This window comes from Budorcas taxicolor, chromosome 19, assembly GCF_023091745.1.
Source record: "Budorcas taxicolor isolate Tak-1 chromosome 19, Takin1.1, whole genome shotgun sequence".
Taxonomy (NCBI): domain Eukaryota; kingdom Metazoa; phylum Chordata; class Mammalia; order Artiodactyla; family Bovidae; genus Budorcas; species Budorcas taxicolor.
Window position 1 is genome coordinate 40,983,023 of NC_068928.1, and position 22,646 is coordinate 41,005,668.

The 22,646-nt window shown below is 42.5% G+C and overlaps 2 protein-coding genes across 2 annotated transcripts; both read right to left on the reverse strand.

Annotated features, from left to right (window-relative positions):
* Positions 1 to 768: 768 nt before the first annotated feature.
* Positions 769 to 1,167, reverse strand: LOC128065340 (keratin, high-sulfur matrix protein, IIIA3-like). Its single transcript, XM_052658518.1, has one exon. The coding sequence runs from the start codon at positions 1,165 to 1,167 to the stop codon at positions 769 to 771; it is 399 nt and encodes a 132-aa protein (XP_052514478.1).
* An 11,721-nt stretch (positions 1,168 to 12,888) lies between these two features.
* On the reverse strand, positions 12,889 to 22,022 carry LOC128065596 (keratin-associated protein 4-11-like). Its single transcript, XM_052658802.1, has 2 exons — positions 21,408 to 22,022; positions 12,889 to 13,320 (listed from the first exon to the last, which is right to left on the reverse strand). Exons 1-2 carry the CDS (start codon positions 22,020 to 22,022, stop codon positions 12,889 to 12,891), a joined length of 1,047 nt encoding a protein of 348 aa, XP_052514762.1.
* Between the last annotated feature and the right edge of the window lie 624 nt (positions 22,023 to 22,646).

Consider the following 22,646-nt stretch of genomic DNA (forward strand, 5'->3'; position numbering starts at 1 on the left):
GAGCTGAGTCTTGGAAATGACTCAGGGTTAGGTAGATGGAGAGGGTGGAGGGAAGGGGTAGATGAAAAGATATTCCAGATTAAATGAAGAACATGACAAAAGCAAAGACAGGGAACTTCGTAACTTGTGCCAGTTACTGTGAGAAGTTCAGAGTTGTTTAGAGTGAAACATAGTTGGGGAGTGTTGAGACATGAACCTGGAGATGTGGGCAAAGGACAAGCCACACAGGACCTAGTGTGCTCAGATTTCCTATGCACGTGGGCAGTCTGAGGACTGGTCTCACAGTCCTGTACCACCAGTTAAGACTCATACCTGGATCCCTGTACCTCTCCTTTCCCTCTCCTGTCTCCTTCATCCTCTCCATCTGTCTTCCTTTTCATTGTTTGCTCATCTGTGTACACTAATAAACGTGCACTAATGAATGAATCAGGTAGCAGGGGGGTTACAGGAAAAAAATTAGTTTATTGAAAAATAAGCAGGCAACACATTACAAAAGATGGAGGGGAGAGTTTGAGCAGCCTCTGGAATTCAGAATGGGTTTGCAACACCCACTCTGGGGACTTTTAAAGATGGCTTTAGCATCCATTGTGACTTCTGCTGATGGAGACACCTGCACATTTGATTGGACATCTGCTTATATATCCAGATGGTAAAATATAAAATGACGATTGTCACCTTATGAAAAAATGTCTATTTTTCTTTCAACGTAATTAAAATGCAGAGTGGATGCTTAAAATGCAGGATGTTGCCTTATAGGAAAGTGGGGTCTCAGCAGCAGGGGGAGGTCCTGCAGGTGCGGCAGGTGGTGCGGCAGGGGGCCGGCTGGCAGAAGGTGGGGCGGCAGCACGGGGACTGCACAGAGACGGGCTGGCAGCACGTGGTGGCCCAGCAGCAGGGGCGGCAGACCACGGCCTGGCAGGACGTGGGGCAGCAGGTGATGGGGCGGCAGCAGCCCTCCTGCAGGCTGCAGGGGTCGCAGCAGACCGGGCGGCGGCAGGGCTCGCAGATGGGGCGCGTGCAGCGGGGCACGCAGGTCACGGGGCGGCTCACGGTGGTCTGGCAGGACACTGGGCGGCAGCAGCAGGGGTCGCGGTAGCAGCAGGGCTGGAGGCAGCCTCCGCCACAGCTGAGAGAGGAGAAGGTGGGGCCGCAGCAGGAGCCGGTCATGGTGGTGTGTGGGGCCGAGTGGGGTTGAGGTGGTGAGAGGAGTTGAGTGTTCCCAGGTGTGAGTGTCTTCCTCCTGCTCGGGGCCCTTTATATACCCTGGCCAGGAGCTGATGATCCCCAGAGACTCATGCCATTCCTTGTTAATATTCTGGCCAATTAAGTGAGGATTTAGCGTTGACTAATATCAGTTTTGGTAACCCTCTACCCCTATGTCCACGCACACACCCCACAGATATTTTCTGTTTTCTTGTTTTGTTTATATTCACCAAATCTAGCTACATGATTTGAAGCTAGTGAAATTTCCTTTGAAATATTCTAATCTGTATAAAGAAGAATGTGTTTTCCAAATTATGCTAGTATCTAATTACCCTTTGGCCTTGTAGTTAGCATTTTATTTCTGGACTTCAAAGACTCCCATAATTTCCACCCAAACAGTGACCTGGTATTTACAACCGTGCACATGAAGCTAACAGGCTCACAGTAGCACTCCAGGCAGCCCAGAGTCACCTGTTTCCTAGGTGTCTCCTTCCATGACTCACTGAAAGGCAAGTTTGTGGTTTTCCATATGAGGAGGGCCACATGGCACCCAGGATGGCTGCCACATGGTTTAATCACTCCTCCCCAGGAGGGCCTGGGTGGTCCTGCCTTGGTTGCTGGTGTCTTCCCATTCACCTCCAGGTGGTTTCCCTCCTCACCTTCCAAACCAAACTCAACCTCTACCTTAACAATAGCACCCTCATCAAGCATCCACTGCAATTTTTATCTGTGTAATTTCTTGGGGTTGTCATTGCATGTGTAGATTCTGCGAGGAGATGGCAGAGAACTTATACAAATATCTCCTCATTTTATAAAAAGGGTCATGTGGTTTCACCATGGTCCCCTAATGGGGCCCCAGTCTCCTCATTCCTCAGTAAACAATGTCTACTCTGACTTTTCTGTTTATCAGGCTCTGCAGATGATACAGTTGTCAGACAGGAGAGAGAATATCGTAAGTATTTTTTCCTTCCCCAGTTTTACTGGAATATAGTTGACAATCTCAAGTAGGGATCACTTACAGTGATTGCTGCCGTTGTTTAGTCGCTAAGTTGTGTCCGACTCTTTGTGACCCCATGGACTGGAGACCTCGCCAGGCTCCTCTGTCTATGGGATTCTGAAGTGGATTGCCATTTCCTTCCCCAGGGCATCTTCTTGACCCAGATTCTTTACCCCTGAACCACCGGGGAAGTCCCCAACTAAAAATGAATGAGGAAACAACTTACCCCAATGACAGATAATCCAAAAGGGCCTCAGGGCTTGCTTGCTAGGTCAGATCTGTGCACCAGCACAGAGGATCAATAGAGGTTGACTTATTGGAGCTGGGATGGGGTGGGGGTGCTGCTTTTTCCCAGGTCTTAAAGTATAGTCTGGTTTCCCTTGGTAGCACATTGTGGCTCTGTGAGATATGCACTTGTCTAATTCCTTTTATTGTTTTTCAATTGTATCTTCACCCTATACTTTACCCTTTATAATGAGTTCTATAAATTTAAATCTTGAGGAGAGTGAAAAAGTTGGCTTAAAGCTCAACATTCAGAAAACGAAGATCATGGCATCCAGTCCCATCACTCCATGGGAAATAGATGGAGAAACAGTGGAAACAGTGTCAGACTTTATTTTTTTGGGCTCCAAAATCACTGTAGATGGTGATTGCAGCCATGAAATTAAAAGACATTTACTTCTTGGAAGAAAAGTTATGACCAACCTAGACAGCATATTGAAAAGCAGAGACATTACTTTGCTGACTAAGGTCCGTCTAGTCAAGGCTATGGTTTGTCCTGTGGTTGTGTATGGATGTGAGAGTTGGACTGTGAAGAAAGCTGAGCGCCAGAGAATTGATGCTTTTGAACTGTGGTGTTGGAGAAGACTCTTGAGAGTCCCTTGGACTGCAAGGAGATCCAACCAGTCCATTCTGAAGGAGATCAACCCTGGGATTTCTTTGGAAGGAATAATGCTAAAGCTGAAACTCCAGTACTTTGGCCACCTCATGCAAAGAGTTGACTCATTGGAAAAGACTTTGATGCTGGGAGGGATTGGGGGCAGGAGGAGAAGGGGACGACCAAGGATGAGATGGCTGGATGGCATCACTGACTCGATGGACGCGAGTCTGAGTGACCTCCGGGAGTTGGTGATGGACAGGGAGGCCTGGCGTGCTGCGATTCATGGGGTCACAAAGAGTAGGACACAACTGAGCGACTGAACTGAACTGAACTGATATATGAAGTAAATTTACACTTTTCCTTTCAATTTGAAAAAAAAAGAATCCTGTCCTGTCAGCCATGTACTAAATGGAAAAAGAAGGGCCAAGAGCTTGCAAATCACTAATCAAATGCTTTTAAAATGACATTTGTCCTAAAATTACCCCCTTGAGCTACAAGGAGGAGGCTTTTTGTTGTTGTCATGAGGGTATCAGTTTTATTTTTGCTTCAATGACATCATGAAAGATATCATGAATATGAATCATATCAAGTTCATTCTCTATATTCCTCATGCCAAGATACCCTCTTGGCTCCTTTTATAATATTAGTTGATTTTTACTGTACAGACTAAATGTTCTCTGACATAATGTGACTAGAATTACATGAAATATTGTGGGCAAAGTCACATTTTAATTTGATATAAGGGTAGTATATTCTGATGCTTACAAATAGCATTTTTATTTATGACTTACATTCTGTGGACATTTTTGGCCTCAACACACCTTTGAACTAATGTATCATAGTTTTACAAGGAATTTCTTCACTAGGCCCTTCCCGGAAGCTTATACCCATTTCCCCCTAAGAACAGTTTGTAATAGTTCCCTCTGGATGTATTGTCTCATTTGCTGATGCTGTGAGCACTCATTTTTCTTCTCAGTATGTAAGAGCTTTAAGTTACTATATGTATTGAGTACTAGGAGACACAGAAGAGGAGTGTTTGATCCCTGGTTCAGGAAAATCCCCTGGAGTAGGAAATGGCAACCTACTCCAGTATTCTTGCATGGAAAATTCCATGGACAGCAGAACCTGGTGGACTAAGTCTATGGGTTTTCAAAGAGTCAGACATGACTGAGCATGTGCATTCACACATACATGCACACACATGCACACACATGCACACACATACACACACATGCACACACATACACACACATGTACAGTCCAGGGACTATAATAGGTGTCTTTACCTACCTCATTAGTCATCATAGCAATCAAATGAGTTACATATTATTACCTCTGTAGAATAAGAATTGAACCTCAGCGAGTTTAACTAGTTTGCCCAAGGTTATACAGTTCTTAAATAATTGGAATAACACAGCTCTCAAGAGTCTGGGTTCATCCCAAGTATGTCTGACCCTTAAACTTACATTTTAACAAACATGCTTACAAAATCCAATGGGATTTTTCTTCAATTTAAAATGAATAATTTCACTTTTTACTATTCTTAAGTGCTTTAAAAATATTTCCACTTATTTTTAAATAAACTATTGAGATATCTTGCATGTCCTTCAATTTCAGCTTCATGCACAAAGTGGTCTGTGATGGTCCTGTTCCTGAAAGCACTATGTCTATCAGGGACTAGTGGGGGTTACCATGAACTGGGGAGAAGCACATCCTAACGTTTCAAAATAAAATTAGGGGTAGGGGATTAAGGGGCTTCCCTGGTAGCTTAGGCAATAAAGAATCTGCCTACAATAAAGGAGACCTAGGTTCGATTCTTGGATCAGGAAGATCCCCTGGAGAAGGAAATGGCAACTCACTCCCAGTATTCTTGCCTAGGAAATCCCATGGATGGAGGAGCCTGGCAGGCTTACAGTCCATAGGATCACAAAGAGTTGGACACTACTGAGCTATTAACACTTTCCCTTTCAGGGGATTAAGAGATATGAACTGTTTTGTATAAAATAGATAAGCAACAAGGATATATCATACAATACAGAGGACCATAACCAACAACCTGTAATTGAGTATAATCTATAAAAATATTGAATCACCATGCTGATCATCCCAAACCAATATAATATTGCAAATCAACTAAACTTCAATAAAAAATAAAACAAAATTTCAAAATAGAGAGTGCATCTCATATGGCATATCATAAATGTCTTAAAGCTTATTTTGCAGGGTTTTTCTTTTTTTTTCAGGCATTATACACCCAGCCCATTAGGTAGTCAAGATCCCCTTCAACTGTGAGGCTTGGTACCCTTCATGTTCTTCAGACAGAGGGACAGTCCAAACCTGTGCTCCTGTTTGGCTTGGGGTTGAAGATGCTCTGTGGATTGTGTTTGGACTCTCCACAGCTATGGAAGGAAAACCTGTCCTCACTAGTGCATGCTGAGGGAAATGAATATCTGGCTCTGCTTACACATTAGCGTGTGCTTTTCCCACTACACAAACTGCATGTTCTCCATAAAGTAAGACTGGGTCTGGTGCCAAAGATGAAATAAAGTTGGGGCCACTCCTCTTTGCTCCATGTGCTGGGGTGATGGTTGGTCTCCAGGGGGTTTTCCTGACTCTCCACCTCTGTCTGGTCAGCAGCCTTTCCTTGCAGTCCACGTTGGGGCTGTTGTGCTGGAGTTTTGTGGGCAGGAACTTTCTCTTGTTGACCGGGTCCCCCAAAGCCTGCTTCCCAGCTCTTCTTCTGGGCCATGGAGCAATTGTGTGCAGCACTGCTGGTCCTGCAGTGTCTCCTGGGGAGGTAGGGTATGCCTGTGGCTCTCCCTAGTTATGGGGACACCAGTAGTGGAGCTCTCAAACAGTGTTCAGCCACATGAACTCTCAAAGACGCAGCCATCCTGCCTGGACCATCAGCGACAAATTGTAAGAACTTAATTTTATCTATAAACCTGAGATTATTATTAACCTAGTCTTCCAGAAAGTTTGTTGAGATAAAATCAAGTCCAGCAAAACACTTGGGCACTCCCTTATTGTTATTTCATTTATGGAAAACTATCTGGTTAATCTTTTCATACTAATTGATATATTTACTAGTTTTTCATTGCCACCACAGTTGAATTAGTCAACTCTTGCTGTATAACAAATAACCACAAACTCTTATAACATACAATAGCAAGTATTTATTTCTTGGCCACTTGTCTGCAGTTCAGTTGAGTCTGGCTGATTTTTAAGGCTGGCCTTGGTTTCCGGCCATGGATTAGTTTTGGACTTCCTTCTGAATTCATGTTTCCAGATTCAGCAAACAAAAATACACAGCCCTCAGTTAAATTTGAATTTCAAATTAGCAACAAACAATATTTTAGTGTAAGTATATAATATTTTAGTGTAAGTATGTGTAAGTGTGCATAGGGCATCCTTACATAAAAAATTATTTGTTGTTTATCTGAAATTCCAGAGTAAGGAGGCATCCTGCATTTTACCTGGTAACCCTATTTCTGACAGCACAAGGGAGCAATTCTCGTCATGCAAACACATTCCAAATCTTGGCTAGGGTTGTGTCTTCTAATACGCCATTGGCCAAAGCAAATCACACGGTGAAGTCTAAATCATGGATAGGAAATGGGGAGAGGACACGTCTCCCAAAGACGTAGGAGAGGCAGACAGTAAATATTAGTGAAGAGTGATCTAATCTGTATAACCTTTGTCATGAAGCTTGGATAAAGACTTTTAGAAAGTCCAATTGGATTTCATCCTCTGGATCTCCATTCATGTGGGTAACTTTCGTTTTACTTACTCTTTTCATCCTGATCAACCAAGAAATGTCATTGATTATGTTTAAGCTGCTTGGTTTCTCCATAAGAAATTCATGTTATCTATCTCCTAATAGTTTGTCTTCGATTAGGTATTCAACAGGGAAAAGTCTGGGAATGGCACTGATTTGATGAAAGCAGCTATTGATTTAATCAAATATTTCATTAGAAATCATATTTCATTGTGTACCAATTATTTCAATGACTAGCAGACAAAATTTTCTCTTGCGAAAGTTAATTGAAGGACTTCAGCAACATGGATACCAAACTGATATGAAATCTCCCCCCTGACTATATATATGCATATATATGGATTCTGGATATAATTTTTTGTTTTATTTATTTATTTATTGACCATACTGAGTGGCTTGCAGGATCAAACCCAAGTCCATAGCACTGAGTTCCAATCACTGGACTGCAGAAGAATTCCCATTCTCCACATCACTTATTTTTTGGCTGTGCCATGGCATGCAAGATCTTAGTTTCCCAACCAGGGATTAATCTGTGTCCCCTGCAGTGGAAGCACAGAGTCTTAAACTGAACCACCAAGGAAGCCCCTGGATATAATTTTTAAAGTAATAAATTTCTTGCATTGTTTTGGGAATGTAAACTGATACAGCCACTATGGAGGACAGTATGGATATTCCTTTAAAAACTAGAAATAAAACGACGATATGACCCAACAATCCCACCACTGGGCGTATACTCTGAGGAAATTATAATTCAAAAACACACATGTACTCCAATGTTCATTGCAGCACTATTTACAAAAGCTAGGACATGGAATCAACCTAGATACCCATCGACAGAAGAATGGATAAAGAAATTGTGGTATATATATATACAATGGAATATTACTCAGCCATAAAAAGGAACACATTTGAGTCAGTTTTAATGAGGTGGATGAACCTATAGCTTATTACACAGAGTGAAGTGAGTCAAAGAGAAAAACAAATACCATATGTTAACACATATGTATGGAACCTAGAAAGATGGTACTCATGAACCTATTTGCAGGGTAGCAGTGGAGATGCAGACATAGATAACAGACTTGTGGACACAGTGAGGGGAGGAAAGGGTGGGATGAACAGAGAGAACAGCACTGAAGCATATACACTGCCATATGTAGAAGAGATAGCTGCTGAAAATTTGCTGTATGATGCAGGGAGCTCAAACCCAGTGCTCTGTGACTACCTAGAGGAGTGGGATGGGGTGGGAAGTGAGAGCGAGTTTCAAGAGGGAGGCGACATTTGTATGCCTATGACTGACTTATGCTGATATATGGCAGAAACCAACACAATATTGTAAAGAAATTTTGAAAATGTTAGTTGTTCAGTCATGTCCTACTTTTTGTGGCAAGGAAGTTATCCTCCAATTAAAAATATAGAAATCAATAAAAATTAAAAAGAAAGAAAACACAAATTTCCAGATTCCAAAATGAAGCTGGAACTTAAGACCAAATTTTTCAATCTGTGAACTGATGCTGAAGCTTCTTCAGGATAGGAACCAATGACTCTGGGCTAGGGTTTTAACTCCCTTACTGGGCCCAAAAGATTACAAAAGAGTCTGGAAGGATCTCTCATCTGAAATAGCCAGAACTGGAAATTCTTAGCAAGAGAATTGATAGAAGAAACACAAAATCTATATGTAGAACTGCTTATAATATAAATGAGTTTAAAATCCAATTTTAGTCTTTGCTGTGGTGTAGGAATATCAGGCTGAGAAAATCATCTGTCTTGGGCCAGAGAAATCCATGGGACTCCCAGCAATAGCAAGGTCTAAACCATTATGTGGGTGAACCAGTGGAGGTCCATTTCCTCTTGTGATGTGTCATTATTTATCATGAGTTAATGTTCTTCAGGAATTGTTTTTGCCTTAGAACTTCCGTGTTCCTTGGGTGTGGAAGTGCTCTATGACTTTATTTTTTATTTGCTAACCAGCTATTGGTCTTGGTTCCCCTGAATAGTGGGGGTTCTACTCTTGTCAGTTTGATGTTATGATGACAAATAATACTTTCCTCCACTCCTTCAACCATGTGGTTACCTAACACCAGAAGCCACACCGTTCATCTGTATAACAGTGAAAATGGTGGCTTCCAAAGTCTTTTAGGGACTTTGGTTTGGTGAAATTGCTTTTTCAGCTGGGGTGGGGTGGGGGGCCACTGGAGAGTAAACATTCCATTAATCCATGGTAAATATTAGCTTTAGCAGGAGATGACTGGAGAATTTGTCCAACTGCCACGTGAATGTGAAGCCGCTCAGTCGTGTCCGACTCTTGGCGACCCCATGGATTGCAGCCTATCAGGCTCCTCTGTCCACAGGGTTTTCCAGGCAAGAGTGCTGGAGTGGATTGCCATTTCCTTCTCCAGGGGAACTTCCCGGCCCAGGAATCGAACCCGGGTCTCCCGTATTGCAGGCAGACGCTTTACCATCTGAGCCACCAGGGAAGCTGCCATACCTCCTTCTAAATCAAAGAGATGTTCTGGGTTCTCTGTCTTTTGAGATCAAGCCAATAACACTGAACTCTTTAGCTTCAGAGTCTCTTTCCACGTCTTCTGCAAAGCTTCAATAGTCTTAGTCTCTTGATAAAAGAAGTGAAAGGGATAGCACTCTCTGCCACTTGACATTTATTTTTTGGCTGGTAGTTTGTAGTTTTGTTAGTTATTATTATTTTTATTGGACTATAATTGCTTTACAGTGTTGTGTCTGTTTCTGCTGTACAACAAAGTGAGTCAGCTATATGTACACATATATCCTCTCCCTCCTGAATCTCCCTTCCCACCATCTCAGCCCTCTAGGTCCTCACAGAACACTGAGCTGAGCTCTCTGTGCTCTACAGCAGCTTCCCACTATCTATTTTACACACGGTAGTGTATATATGTCAATGCTACTGTCTCTGCAGGGAAGGAATAGAGATGCAGACATAGAAAATGGACTTGTGGGCACAGTGGGGGAAGGAGAAGGTGGGACAGATTGCAAGAGTAGCATTGCCTCTTGACATTTTCACTTTTGCTTTTTTAAGTAAAAAATCTCTTTTGGCTTTTTCCATCATATCAAATCTCAAGTGTGTAGGGGTCATACAGTCTCTTTTGTTACTAGGAAATGACAAATTTTCACAACCCATGAGCAACTAATGTCAGGTGCACGCATGGGACCGTTCTGCCATCTGGAAGTTCTCATTTTCCTTATTTCTCTTCTCTTAAATATGAAGAGCTGTCATTACATGGAGCCCCATCTCTGCCAATGATTGTAGCCAAAGCTTTCTCATTGTAATTCATAGAGGTGGGAATCCATGTTACCTGCATGAATCAATGTTCTTACTTTGTATTCAAATAAGTGGAAGACAGGAAGGAAGGGATCCTCAGGACTGATATTGACTTAGTAGAGCTTCCACATTCTGCCTCAGCCCTGAACTGGCCAGCATGTCTTGCAGTTCTTCCTATCAAGAGGTGGATTCTGTTTCCTTACTCTTTGTGTCTGGTTTGGCCTCATGACTTGCTTTGACCAATAGCATACAGTGGAAATAGCGTTACATGAGTTTTGGAATCTAAGCCTTAAGAAGTCTTCAAGCTATTATAAACAGTGCTGCGATGAACATTGGGGTACATGTGTCTCTTTCAATTCTGGTTTCCTTGGTGTGTATGATTTGGGAGAATGGCATTGAAACGTATAATATCATATATGAAATGAATCGCCAGTCCAGGTTCGATGCATGATACTGGATGCTTGGGGCTGGTGCACTGAGACAACCCAGAGGGATGGTATGGGGAGAGGGGAGGAAGGGGGGTTCAGGATGGGGAACATGTGTATACCTGTGGCAGATTCATGTTGATGTATGGTAAAACCAATACAATATTGTAAATTAATTAACCTCCAATTTAAATAAATAAATTTATATTAAAAAATTAAATTAAAAAAGAAGTCTTCAAGCATCTTCCTTTCCTTCCTGGAAGAGTCAACTACCAGACATGTAAATCTTGGAACTCTGAGTCCCAGTTAAATTTTGAGATCAGCACAGTGGTATGAGTGAGAACAGGAAAGATCATCAGAATGCCCGGTCAATGCACAGAATTGTGAGAAATAAAAAATTGTTGCTGTGTTTGGCTATTAAACTTTGGCATGCATTGTGATGTAGCAATTGGCAACTGAGACAATATATATTCAGTTTATTTCTACATGTGATAATTACCCTTGTGAAGAAGGTGGTCTGTGTGTTTCCTTCAGATGAGCTCCCCTTACTTTCCTCATCCTGGAAGTAGCCAGCATAGAAAGTGTTTTAGTAGTTGAGAATGTTTGATGCTCTAATGATGCTTTAAATTTTAGTTCAATTTTTAAATATTTTTATAGACAAGTCATAGAACATTATTTTGGAAAGTAATTTCTGACACTATCCAAAAGTGAAAGTGAAAGTCACTCAGTCCTGTCTGACTCTTTGTGACCCCATGGACTCTACAGTCCATGGAATTCTCCAGACCAGCATACTAGAGTCGGGGGCTGTTCCCTTCTCCAGGGGATCTTCCCAACCCAGGGATCAAACCCCGATCTCCCACATTGCAGGCCGGTTCTTTACCAGCTGAGCCACAAGGAAACCCCAAAATACTGGAGTGGACATTATCCAAAGGTGTTGCTATTTCAAATTCTAAATCAGGGGTTAGGAAATCTTGCCATTATACTCATTGGGTAGGTTTCAATCTTCTTTGTAGAATTCAGTATCCATGTGCCCCCCACCTTGAGTCAGTGTGTACCCCAACTGAGAACTACTCAAAACTACAAATTAGCTTTAGTTAAAAGAATCTTTTTAAAAAGTGAACTCTGAAATTCCAACCTCCTAGGAGGAGACATTTAAGTTATGTTAAGTGAGTGAGGAGGAGGAGACATTTGAATTGTTAAGTGAGGAGACATTTGTTAAGTGAGGAGACATTTGAATTATGAGGAAAACTCTGAGAGATATACTCAGAAACACAGCACACCATCCAGATCCGGCATATTTTCTTAAAAATACAGTAATATATCTCACTGAGTTGTATTCACTAAATACATATAACTTTTTAATACATCAATCAGACCTTAATGTGTTTTTTTTTTTTTAATACGATGAAACGTTGTATCTCCTCAACTGAACTCAATGGGACATATAACCCATCTATGATTATAACTTGGAAATGTTGTTTATTAAGTGAAAGGAATTGAATACATTAAATTCTTTACAGGCAATTAAAAAAATTTCTTTGACATGTACTCCATGCTCAGAAACTTTATCCTTTTTTCCAAAAGGGTGCTAGTGGTATTAAAGGGTATAATGTGTTTTAATTAACTGTCCTAATTTAGTATATTAAGTCACATGCATGTGCACATATACATACATGCCAGTTTTATTCTAAAATCTTAAATCATCTAAATCTGATGTAGTATCTATTGTCAAAGTGATTTCAACATGGGTTATTCTTCCTGTATCTTCATATACATTATAAATTGCCTAGTTAGTAAGTAAAATGATCATGAAAATAATGGGAAAAAATGCCAGTGAATTTTTATGTGCAGGGAAGTTTATTAGAAAGTAGAGAAGTGACAAAACAAAAGAAATTCACTTGAGGAGAAAATAAAGGGTAAATTGGACCCCCCTACCCCCAATCTCAGGGTGTCAAGTCAGTGCCACTCAGCGGCTGCGGATAATAGCCACCTTGTGGACCACCTGCAGAGCATGACCAAAATATCAGGAAGAATGAAACGTTGAGAGGACTGAGATAATTTCTCATCTGATGGATTGCAATTTAATTCTTATTTGGTGCTGATATAGAAAGGAAAATATGACAAGGGAGAAATATAAATGAGCCAGCATATGTTCACGGAGTCAGAAGAACAGTGGTGGAACCACTGTAATCATGAGATTCAACTAAACGAATGATGTCAGCTAGACTCCGTGAGTCCTAAGGGTCAGCGCGAAAAAGGATCTACATATGTGGGACAGAGGTAAGTGGAGACAGTGGTCACAAGACAGCGAGCTCAGCAGCAAGAGGAAGGACAGCACACGGGGCGGGGGCAGGTGGAGATGACACAGGTGGGGCGATAGCAAGTGGTGCGGCAGGAGACCCGGCCGCACACTGGGCGCAGGCAGCAGCTTGGGCGGCAGCAGCTGGAGCCACAGCAAGAGGGGCGGCAGCAGCTGGAGATGCGGGGGCAGCTGGGCTGGCAGCACACAGGCTGGCAGCACTGGGGCCTGCAGCAGCTGGAGATGCAGCAAGTAGGCCTGCAGCAGCTGGAGCCACAGCTGGAAACACAGCAGGAGGGGCGGGAGCAGCTAGAGATGCAGCAGGTGGGGCGAGGGCAGGTGGGCTGGCAACACACAGGGCCACAGCAACTGGACACACCACAGCTGGGGCGGCAGCAGGTGGTTCTGCAGCAGGTGGTCTGGCAGCAGCTGGGCCGGTAGCAGGTCTCTTGGCAGAGACTTCGGCCACAGTTCTGGTCAGAGCAGACAGAGCCACAACAGGAGCTGACCATGGTGTCAGAGGGTGGAGGTTCCGGGTGAGTTTCCAGGAAAGTGAGTTTCTTGAGTCTGAGAGTCTCCTTGGCCTGCAGCTCCCTTTCAATGCTGCAGAAGAGCTGCTATCATGACATCATTATTTCCTTGTTATTGTTTACCCTCCTAGGAAAATTGATCATTTAACTACATAATTGTGTGTTTCTCATTCAGTATTCCAAAATGGTGAAAATAACACTATTCCTTTTCCTAGTATGCTCCTGTGTGTCCAACTGAAAGCCCTGTCCCAGTTCTTCATTTTGAATGTCACCTTTGCTCCTGGTGGGTTCAATGTCTTATGAAACATTAGTCATATGACGCTAACATTTTTTTTTTAATGTGCTATTCTCTCCTATCCATGCTCTTTGGACATCAGAGAGAAAATGTTTCTTATAGGGCTCATGTATATTTTATTGTCAAAGGTGAGGGGAACATGGCTTGTCAGATGAAACACTGAAAAGGAATTAGACAGAAAGATATTTGGAGGGAGGATGTCCCACAAATAATATGGATGAGTATGATCCTATGTGGGCATCTTGGGTGATCAGGAAGATAGTTAGACCACAAGGAAGTTTCAAATTCTGTGTCTGGTTTCACTCCACTGTCTCAAGCACTTAGCAATACTCATAGCTTTTAAATAGAAGAAACACATTTTTGCTTTATGTCTTCCAGGCTAGGCAATCAGAATGGGATGTTGTGATTTATCTTTTAGTGGTCAAACTTGTATATAGGATATTTCATTATAAAAGCATTTGTTGTATATAAACATGTTTGGAGTGATTAAGCCTTCAAAAATATGGATCCAAGACATTCCGTTGGGTAGTAAGAGAACTTGACAGATAACTCCTCATCTGTTTCCTGTAGATTCTTGACTAAGACACATGCATAAGAAACAGATTCAGTCAGTTCAGTTCAGTCGCTCAGTTGTGTCTGACTCTTTGTGACCCCATGGACTGCAGCACACCAGGCCTCCCTGTCCATCACCAACTCCTGGAGCTTACTCAAACTCATGTCCATTGAGTCGGTGATGCCATCCAACCATCTCATCCTCTGTCATCCCCTTCTCTTCGTGACTTCAATTTTTCCCAGCATCAGGGTCTTTTCCAATGAGTCAGTTCTTCACATGAGGTGGCCAAAGTATTGGAGTTTCGGCTTCAGCACCAGTGCTTCCAATGAATATTTAGGACTGATTTCCTTTAGGATGGACTGGTTGGATCTCTTTGCTGTCTAAGGGACTCTCAAGAGTCTTCTTCAGCACCACAGTTCAAAAGCATCAATTCTTCAGCGCTCAGCAGCTCCAGCAAGATCGTAGGCCCTGGAGCATTTGCTATGTGGTGCTGGGGTGACTGTGAGGAGATACCCCACATCCAAGGGCAGAGAAGCACCTGCAAGATGATAGCTGACACTGGAGTGGTGGCTGTGTGGTGCTGGAGCAACTTTAAGGAGATATCTCATGTCCAAGGGCAAAGGAAAAGTCCCAACAAGATGGTAGAAGGGGCAAAATCGCATTTAGAATCACAGTCCATACATGCCAGAGACGCTTAGAGGGCTCAAACATACCTTGTGCACACCAGGACCTAAAGACCCCACAGAGACTGAGACAGAACTGTGTCTGAGTGTCTCCTGAGGAGTTACGCTTCAGCAGTGGACTGCTGCAGGGGCAGGGGCTCTGGGTGCAGTAGACGTGGGTATGACATAAGCCCCCTTGGAGGAAGTCACCATTAACCCCTCCACAGAGCCACCAGAACTTACACAAGACTGGGGAAACAGACTCTTGGAGGGCACAAACAAAACCTCGTGTGCACCAGGACCCAGAAGAAACAAGCAGTGACCTACAAGAGACTGACCCAGACTTGCCTGTGAGTATCCAGGAGTCTCTGGCAAAGGTGTAGGTTGGTGGTGGCCTGCTGCAGAGTTGGGGGCATTGAGTGTAACAGTGTGTGCATGGGACCTTTTGAAGGAGGAAGCCATTATCTTCATTACCTCCATCATAGTTTGGTCCCAGGTAAATAGCAAAGAGGGAACATAGCCTTGCCCATCAACAGAAAATTGTATGGCCCCACCCATCAGAACAAGACCCAGTTTTCCCCTCAGTCAGTCTCACCCATCAGGAAGCTTCCATAAGCCTCTTATCTTTCTCCATCAGAGGGCAGACAGACTGAAAACCTCACACAGAAAACTAACTAATCTCATCATATGGACCACAGCCTTGTCTAACTCAATCAAACTATGAGGCATGCTGTGTAGGGCCACCCAAGACAGACAGGTAATGGTAGAGACTTCTGACAAAGCATGGTCCACTGGAGAAGTGAATGGCAAACCATTCAGTATTCTTACCTTGAGACCCCCATGAACAGTATGAAAACAAACAGTTTGGCAATAGTTAAAAGAAGGGTTTCCCTGATAGCTCAGCTGGAAAAGAATCTGCCTGCGATGTGGGAGACCTGGATTCGATCCCTGGGTTGGGAAGTTCCCCTGGAGAAGGGAATGGCTACCTATTCCAATATTCTGACCTGGAGAATTCCATGGACTATATAGTCCATGGGGTTGCAAAGAGCTGGACACGACTGAATGACATTCATTTTCAAAAGAATACCAGTTATTTAAGTCTTTATTTTTTAATTGGAAGATAATTCCTTTACAAGGTTGTGTAGCTTTCTGCAGTACAACAATGTGATTGAGCCATAATTATATATATATGTCCCCTCCCTTTAAGCTGCCCTCCCACCCCAATCCCATCCCACCCCTCTAGGTTGTCATAGAGCACTGAACTGAACTTCCTATGTTATTTTAAATGAAGAACTGAGATCAACATATATAGTATGTGGAGAAGTTCCATACATTTTCAATAAAAGGTGAGGAATGATGACATTTATCATGTGTACAGTACTCACTATTCATTATGCTAAATTTACTAGGCATTGTGCTATATTCACTAAGCACTGTGCTGAATATCTTATATTTGTTTTGAATCTTTAATACAGCATATAATGCCGGGGTCCAGCCCCGGTGGATCCAGGGTGATTCGAAGGTGGGGACGGAGTTGGAGTCCTTGGAAAAATACATATTTAATTACAGATATATAGAGAGATTAGAAACGGATAGTGTAGTAGGAAAATTAGTGGAGAAAAAGAGGCTGAATAAAAAGAGGCTTGGTTTACGTGGAATAGAATCCATGCTCCAGATGGGAATTCAGCCAGAAAAACGGGGAGCAAGAAAGAACGACATGGGGGTATCAGTCTTTCCGGAAACTGATCCAATTTCTTTATTTTGGGGTTTGCTTATATACCTTTTGTTACACCTAGGGATGAATACAGAGTCACACGGGGGTCAGCAGTCCTGACCTTTATCAAAATCAGGTGCTTCACATAAAAAGGTCTTAGAGATTTTACATCATCTTCTGGCCATGAGTGAGACCTGCTGACATTTTATTATCCTTTCTTTCTGAAAACCAAAAAACTTATTTCTTCCAAGGGTGTTTTTTCTTAAACCAGGCACCACCCTCCAAATAAAGTTACATTCCTATAGGGTGAGGGTGTAGTGAGTTACAATCAAGAAAGGAATTTATTTAACCCAAGGTTAACATGATTAATCTTAAAGTTAATACTTATTTCTCCTATATGCTTAAAGGTTAATACTTATCTCTCCTATATGCTGGTTATATTCATTATAAGGGCAGGGAACATGGAGATTTAGCAGCAAACATCAGCCCAACAAATGAAAATCCTTTCACCAATGCTCCCCTTAAGATCTATTTAGGCTTAAGATAGTGATAAAGTTACATTTTTACATAGCAAGGACACAGTGATTTATAACAAAGTACAGTGATCTATTACAAAAGAGAAAATTCATTAACTCAAAAAGTCTAGTATTGCTAACCTTAAAAACTACTATATTTCCTTTTCTATATTCCAAATACATTGATTAATATATTCCCAGGTGCCTAAGGATATGGAGCCCTGGCGGCAATCATTGACTCAACAATGAGAAAAGCCCTATGCTAATTAAGACTTTCAAAATACTCCAAAACTCTCTGTGCTGTTTATGGTTGAGAGGTAGTAAACAGTCATGTGCGTAGTGGCAGGAGTATGGATATCCTGTCACACAAGCTAGTCTGTCAGCAGAGAGGTTTGACCTAAGACACCCTTGTCACACCCATGGCAGGGAATTAGCAGCAATTATTGGCACAACAAATGAAAAACCCTTCACCAATATAATTCCTAACCAACCCGCTATATTAATAATTTCCAACTCCCCAAAAGAATTTGCCTTTAGTAAGTCTAAAACATCTCGTGCCTCTCAGATTGGGAGGCTGTAAACAATCACATGTGGCCGGACGAACCTATACAGGTGGCCTAGATAACCTTCAGAGGAGTTCGTAAGCTGAAACACTCTTGTCACGCCCAGGAATTTTTATTGACTTGGAGCTGCAAGTTAACTCCTTCTCCGAGAGAAATGGTTATGGGGGAGAGCCCCCCTTAAAGCCAGAGGTATAGGTGAGAGCATAAAACAGACTCTGGTTTTGGGGTAGATGCTCGGGAACAGGGGGTTTCCTGAGGCTTGATCACGCCTTTGCGGATGCCAAGCGTCCTTCCTCATGACCTTTGCCATGGGCGGAGTTCCTCACGCTGGCCCCCGGCAATATAATATAGTGTGTATTCTTATTACTTCTTTAAGCAATAGGCCAAAGAAGCATAGAAACGTTAAGAGGGAAGAAAGAAAGCTTGTGTGTAAGATTAAACAGAAGTTAAGCTGTATTAAGACAACTGAGAAGGGGTGAAAAATAAAGCTTGCAAGCCTTTGCTGAAGCTGCTTCATCTTCCTGGAATGTTTCATCTTTGTCTTTATCTTTGCAAACTACTATTCCTCTGTCAAAATCCTAGCTTTCCCCTGAATGCTTCCTACCAATGATTAACTACCCCGTTCAAATACAATTTGTCCCTGCATTGTGCTCCAAATTTTGCACTCTCTGCGATGCAGACACACTGAGGGCATGAACTATAAAATTTAATTTTGTTTCTGGGACAGAGCACATTAGTGACAGATGTTTGTCGAGTGAATGAAGGCTTTTGGATAAATTAAGGGTATGTAATGGTCCTTTAAAAAATACATCTGTTTTGCCTGGCGGAGAAAAGTGGGAGAAACATTCCAAACAAAGGGATCATGGTTACACTTGAGGAAAATAACATTTGTTTAAGTGGCAAGCAATGTGTCACCTGATAAAACACATTTGTGGAAGTTCAAATTTGATCCATAGCGTGGAACTTACCTATAGGACACCATGGATACATATTATTAAGACAGAATATTCTGTCTGTATTAAGACAGAAACAGATATGATAGAAAGGAGGTGAACACATATGTTGACACTGGTTCTCTTCACTTCTAAGCATCCCAATTTAGCTCTCTTTTGTGAGAAATAACCACCATCACTGGTTTAATGTCAATCAGCTAAAAATATTTGCTGAACATCTATTGTCTTTGTTTGAATTGCACCCAAAGTAGATATTGAAACAAAGATGTGAGTGCAAGTAGTTCACCTGGGGGAACGATTCTCAGAAGTACACATGAGAAAGTGGGAAAGGAAGACAGGAAAAAAAAGAAAAACCCATAAGTCTGGGTTAATAATGCAGTTGTCACTGTGGGTAACTGAGGAATGAATCTGGGGCCTACCTGAGGCTGGGAGTTATTAGCTGCCATGGTTATAAGCCTAGAAAATCTCACAGAATTAACTGAATATTATTGTTAACAGTGAAGCAGGCTATCTTAGAAAACTGATAGATTTCTTATGCACTTTTATATTTCTTCATGAAATATAATGGCAAAAATGAACTCACAGATCTGAGCAATAAATATAAAGAGATATGTAAATAAATCCGTCAAATAGTATACTTATCTGGTATTGGAGGAATATATTAACATTGCCTGAAGGCCAAAAAATAATATTTGAATAAACATCAGAAAAAAAATTTACAGGTAAAGGTGTTTATAAATAAAGACATAAATGTCATACAAAAGGATTCAATAAGAATGTATATCCATTTGTAAAAATTGGTTTTGAATGGGATTGGCAAAGACAAATGATGGGCAACTCAGTTATGATCACATTCTTTTGTGTTATTCAAATTTTTTTTTAAAAAAGCATGTGTTTGTGTATAAGTGACATAAAATTCTTGGGAAAGAATAAAAGTACTTCAGATAAAATTCACAGTTCTCTCTACAAATTCAGTTCCATAAGTTTTATACGTTTATGTTTAAGTTTGTACTTATTATATACTATCGCTCAGTCATGTCCAGCTCTTTGCGACCCCATGGACTGTAGCCTACCAGACTCCTCCGTCCATGGGATTTTTCAGGCAAGAATATTGGAGTGGGTTGCCACTTCTTTCTCCAGGAGATCTTCCCGAACCAGGGATTGAACCCAGGTCTCCCGCATTGTAGACAGACAATTTACCGTCTGAGCCACCAGGGAAGTCTTATTATATACTAAAAGATGATAACTACGTTGCTGTCAGTGTTTCCAGCTCTCAAATTAACTGTTGTGAATTACAAATTGCTTTTCGGGACTGTTTGAGTTCCCTAGGAAGCAGACCCAGAGATGAAAATTAGCAAAAAGGGTGTTTATTGAGAAGTGATCTTGGGATTAGTACTGCTAGGAGGAAGGGGAAGGGAAGTGAGCAGAAATGGACATTTGGAGAAATCAAGCTAGGATAGAGTTTCAGTGGACATCTAAGCATGGCACTGGAAAGGTCCCTTTTTACTCTTGGACATAAAAATCACAGTCAGCAGTAATACCAAGGAACTGTCACTGGGTCGGTTTCATTGCTTTATATCACCTGGCTGGCACTGAAGGTAGCCCCACTATAAGGCAGAATACACTGAATATTCTGAAGAGTAATAATAATAAACCAAATGTACTGAAGCTCTGGCTACCAGAATAAAGCAGAACTCCACTGTATACCTGCAGGGGCTTTCTTGGTGGCTCAGAAGATAAAGAATCTGCCCTCAATGCAAGAGACATGGGTTCAATCCCTGGGGCAGAAAGATTCCCTGGAGAACGGAATGGCAACCCACTCCAGTATTCTTGCCTGCAGAATCTGTGGATAGAGGAGCCTTGTGGGATACAATCCAGGGGGCCACATAGAGTTGGACACGGCTGAGTGACTAACATTTCAACAGTGCACGTGGACGAAGGACTCACTGCATGTGACCCGAAGCAGAAAATACATAGACTTTACTAACCTACATACCTGCTGCTTTTATAGGTGAAAAAACCCTGAAAGGTGGTGTTGTTAAAAATCATGAATTGTGTTCAATCTTTCCAAGTTTTTTCTCATGTTATTATATTCACAGATGCTCTATCACTTCAGTTTCACCTCCTTTCCCCATAAAGACTAGAAAATGATTAATTTATCTATTTTCTAGATGTAACTAGGCAGTGATCAATGTCATTTGACCTCTCTTAAAAGTTGATTAATTTGTGCTGCTTGGCAGGTAGAGGAAAAATTCAATTACTTGGATCGAAATGTAAATCCTTTAAAAAAATAAGGAGAGTAACAATCAGATTCAAATTTCAGTGCCAATAGGAGGACGTTTATTTAGGTTCATGGAAATAAAAAGATGTAAGAAAATCTTTACCAAAGAGTACACCAAAAAAATCTTCATTGGATTTCCATATCAGAGAGATAGAAATCGGGGGCCCTACAAGTGATAGAGACAAATTCCTTAAGCATGAAAAACAGATGTCCTAAAGAAATAAGGACGAGTGTTGGGAGAATGTAATTTGCTGGGAGATTCTGAGTGTTCTCATTTGCAAGGGAGGGAGTTTGAAGAGAAGTTAGAATGTGGACTCAGTATGTCCGGTGTTTGTTTATGAAATTCAAGGACGAGTTCTCTTGAACCCTCCACGTTTTAAAAAGATCTCTGCAACCGTGGGGAGGGAGGAAATGAGGAAGCAGTTCATCAAAGCAGAGATTCAGCAGCAAGAGGAGGGACAGCACACGGGGCGGGGGCAGGTGGAGATGACACAGGTGGGGCGATAGCAAGTGGTGCGGCAGGAGACCCGGCCGCACACTGGGCGCAGGCAGCAGCTCGGGCGGCAGCAGCTGGAGCCACAGCAAGAGGGGCGGCAGCAGCTGGAGATGCGGGGACAGCTGGGCTGGCAGCACACAGGCTGGCAGCACTGGGGCCTGCAGCTGGAGATGCAGCAAGTAGGCCTGCAGCAGCTGGAACCACAGCTGGAAACACAGCAGGAGGGGCGGGAGCAGCTAGAGATGCAGCAGGTGGGGTGAGGGCAGCTGGGCTGGCAGCACACAGGCTGGCAGCACTGGGGCCTGCAGCAGCTGGAGATGCAGCAAGTAGGCCTGCAGCAGCTGGAGCCACAGCTGGACCCACAGCAGGTGGGGCGGTAGCAGCTAGAGATGCAGCAGGTGGGGCGAGGGCAGGTGGGCTGGCAGCAGACGGGGCGGCAGCAGCTGGACACACCACAGCTGGGGCGGCAGCAGGTGGTCCTGCAGCAGGTGGTCTGGCAGCAGCTGGGGGAGCAGCAGGTCTCCTGGCAGAGACTTCGGCCACAGCTCTGGTCAGAGCAGACGGAGCCACAACAGGAGGTGACCATGGTGTCAGAGGGTGGAGGTTCTGGGTGAGTTTCCAGGAAAGTGAGTTTCTTGAGCCTGAGACTCTTCTTGGCCCTCAGTCCCTTTATACCCTGCTGAAGAGCTGCTACCATGACATCATTATTTCCGTGTTATTATTTACCCTCTTAGGAAAATTGATCATTTAATTGCATAATTGTGTGTTTCTCATGCAGTAGTCCAAAATGAAGAAAACAATACCTTTCCTTTTCCTGGTAAGTGCCTGTGTGTCCAATTGAAAGCCCTGTCCCAGTTCTTCCTTTCGGGTGTCACCTTTTCTACTGGTTGGTTCAATATCCTATACAGCTTTTATCATCTGCATCTAGCATCTTTTTTTTGAATGTGATATCTCTCCTATCACTGCTCTCTGAACTTCAGAGAGAGAAATTTCTTCTACAGCTCATGTATATTTTGTTGTCAAGGGTGAGGGGAACAAGTGCTGGTCAGGTGAAACACTGGAAAGGAATTAGAGTGAAAGATGTTTGGGGTGAATGTCGCACAAATAATATGGATGAATGTGATCCTAAGTGGGCATTTTGGATGGTCAGGAAGATAGGTAGACTACAAGGAATTTTCAACTTCTGTGTCTGATTTCACTCCACTGTCTC

Bases quoted from the DNA above. Each gene is read 5' to 3' on its own strand.
- LOC128065596 (XM_052658802.1), bottom strand. From the start codon at position 22,022: ATGGTCACCTCCTGTTGTGGCTCCGTCTGCTCTGACCAGAGCTGTGGC. The intron at 13,321-21,407 runs GTGTGCTGTCCC...CTCTGCCAAGAG, and splicing joins TCTCCACCTGCCCCCGCCCC to ACCTGCTACCGGCCCAGCTG.
- LOC128065340 (XM_052658518.1), bottom strand. From the start codon at position 1,167: ATGACCGGCTCCTGCTGCGGCCCCACCTTCTCCTCTCTCAGCTGTGGC.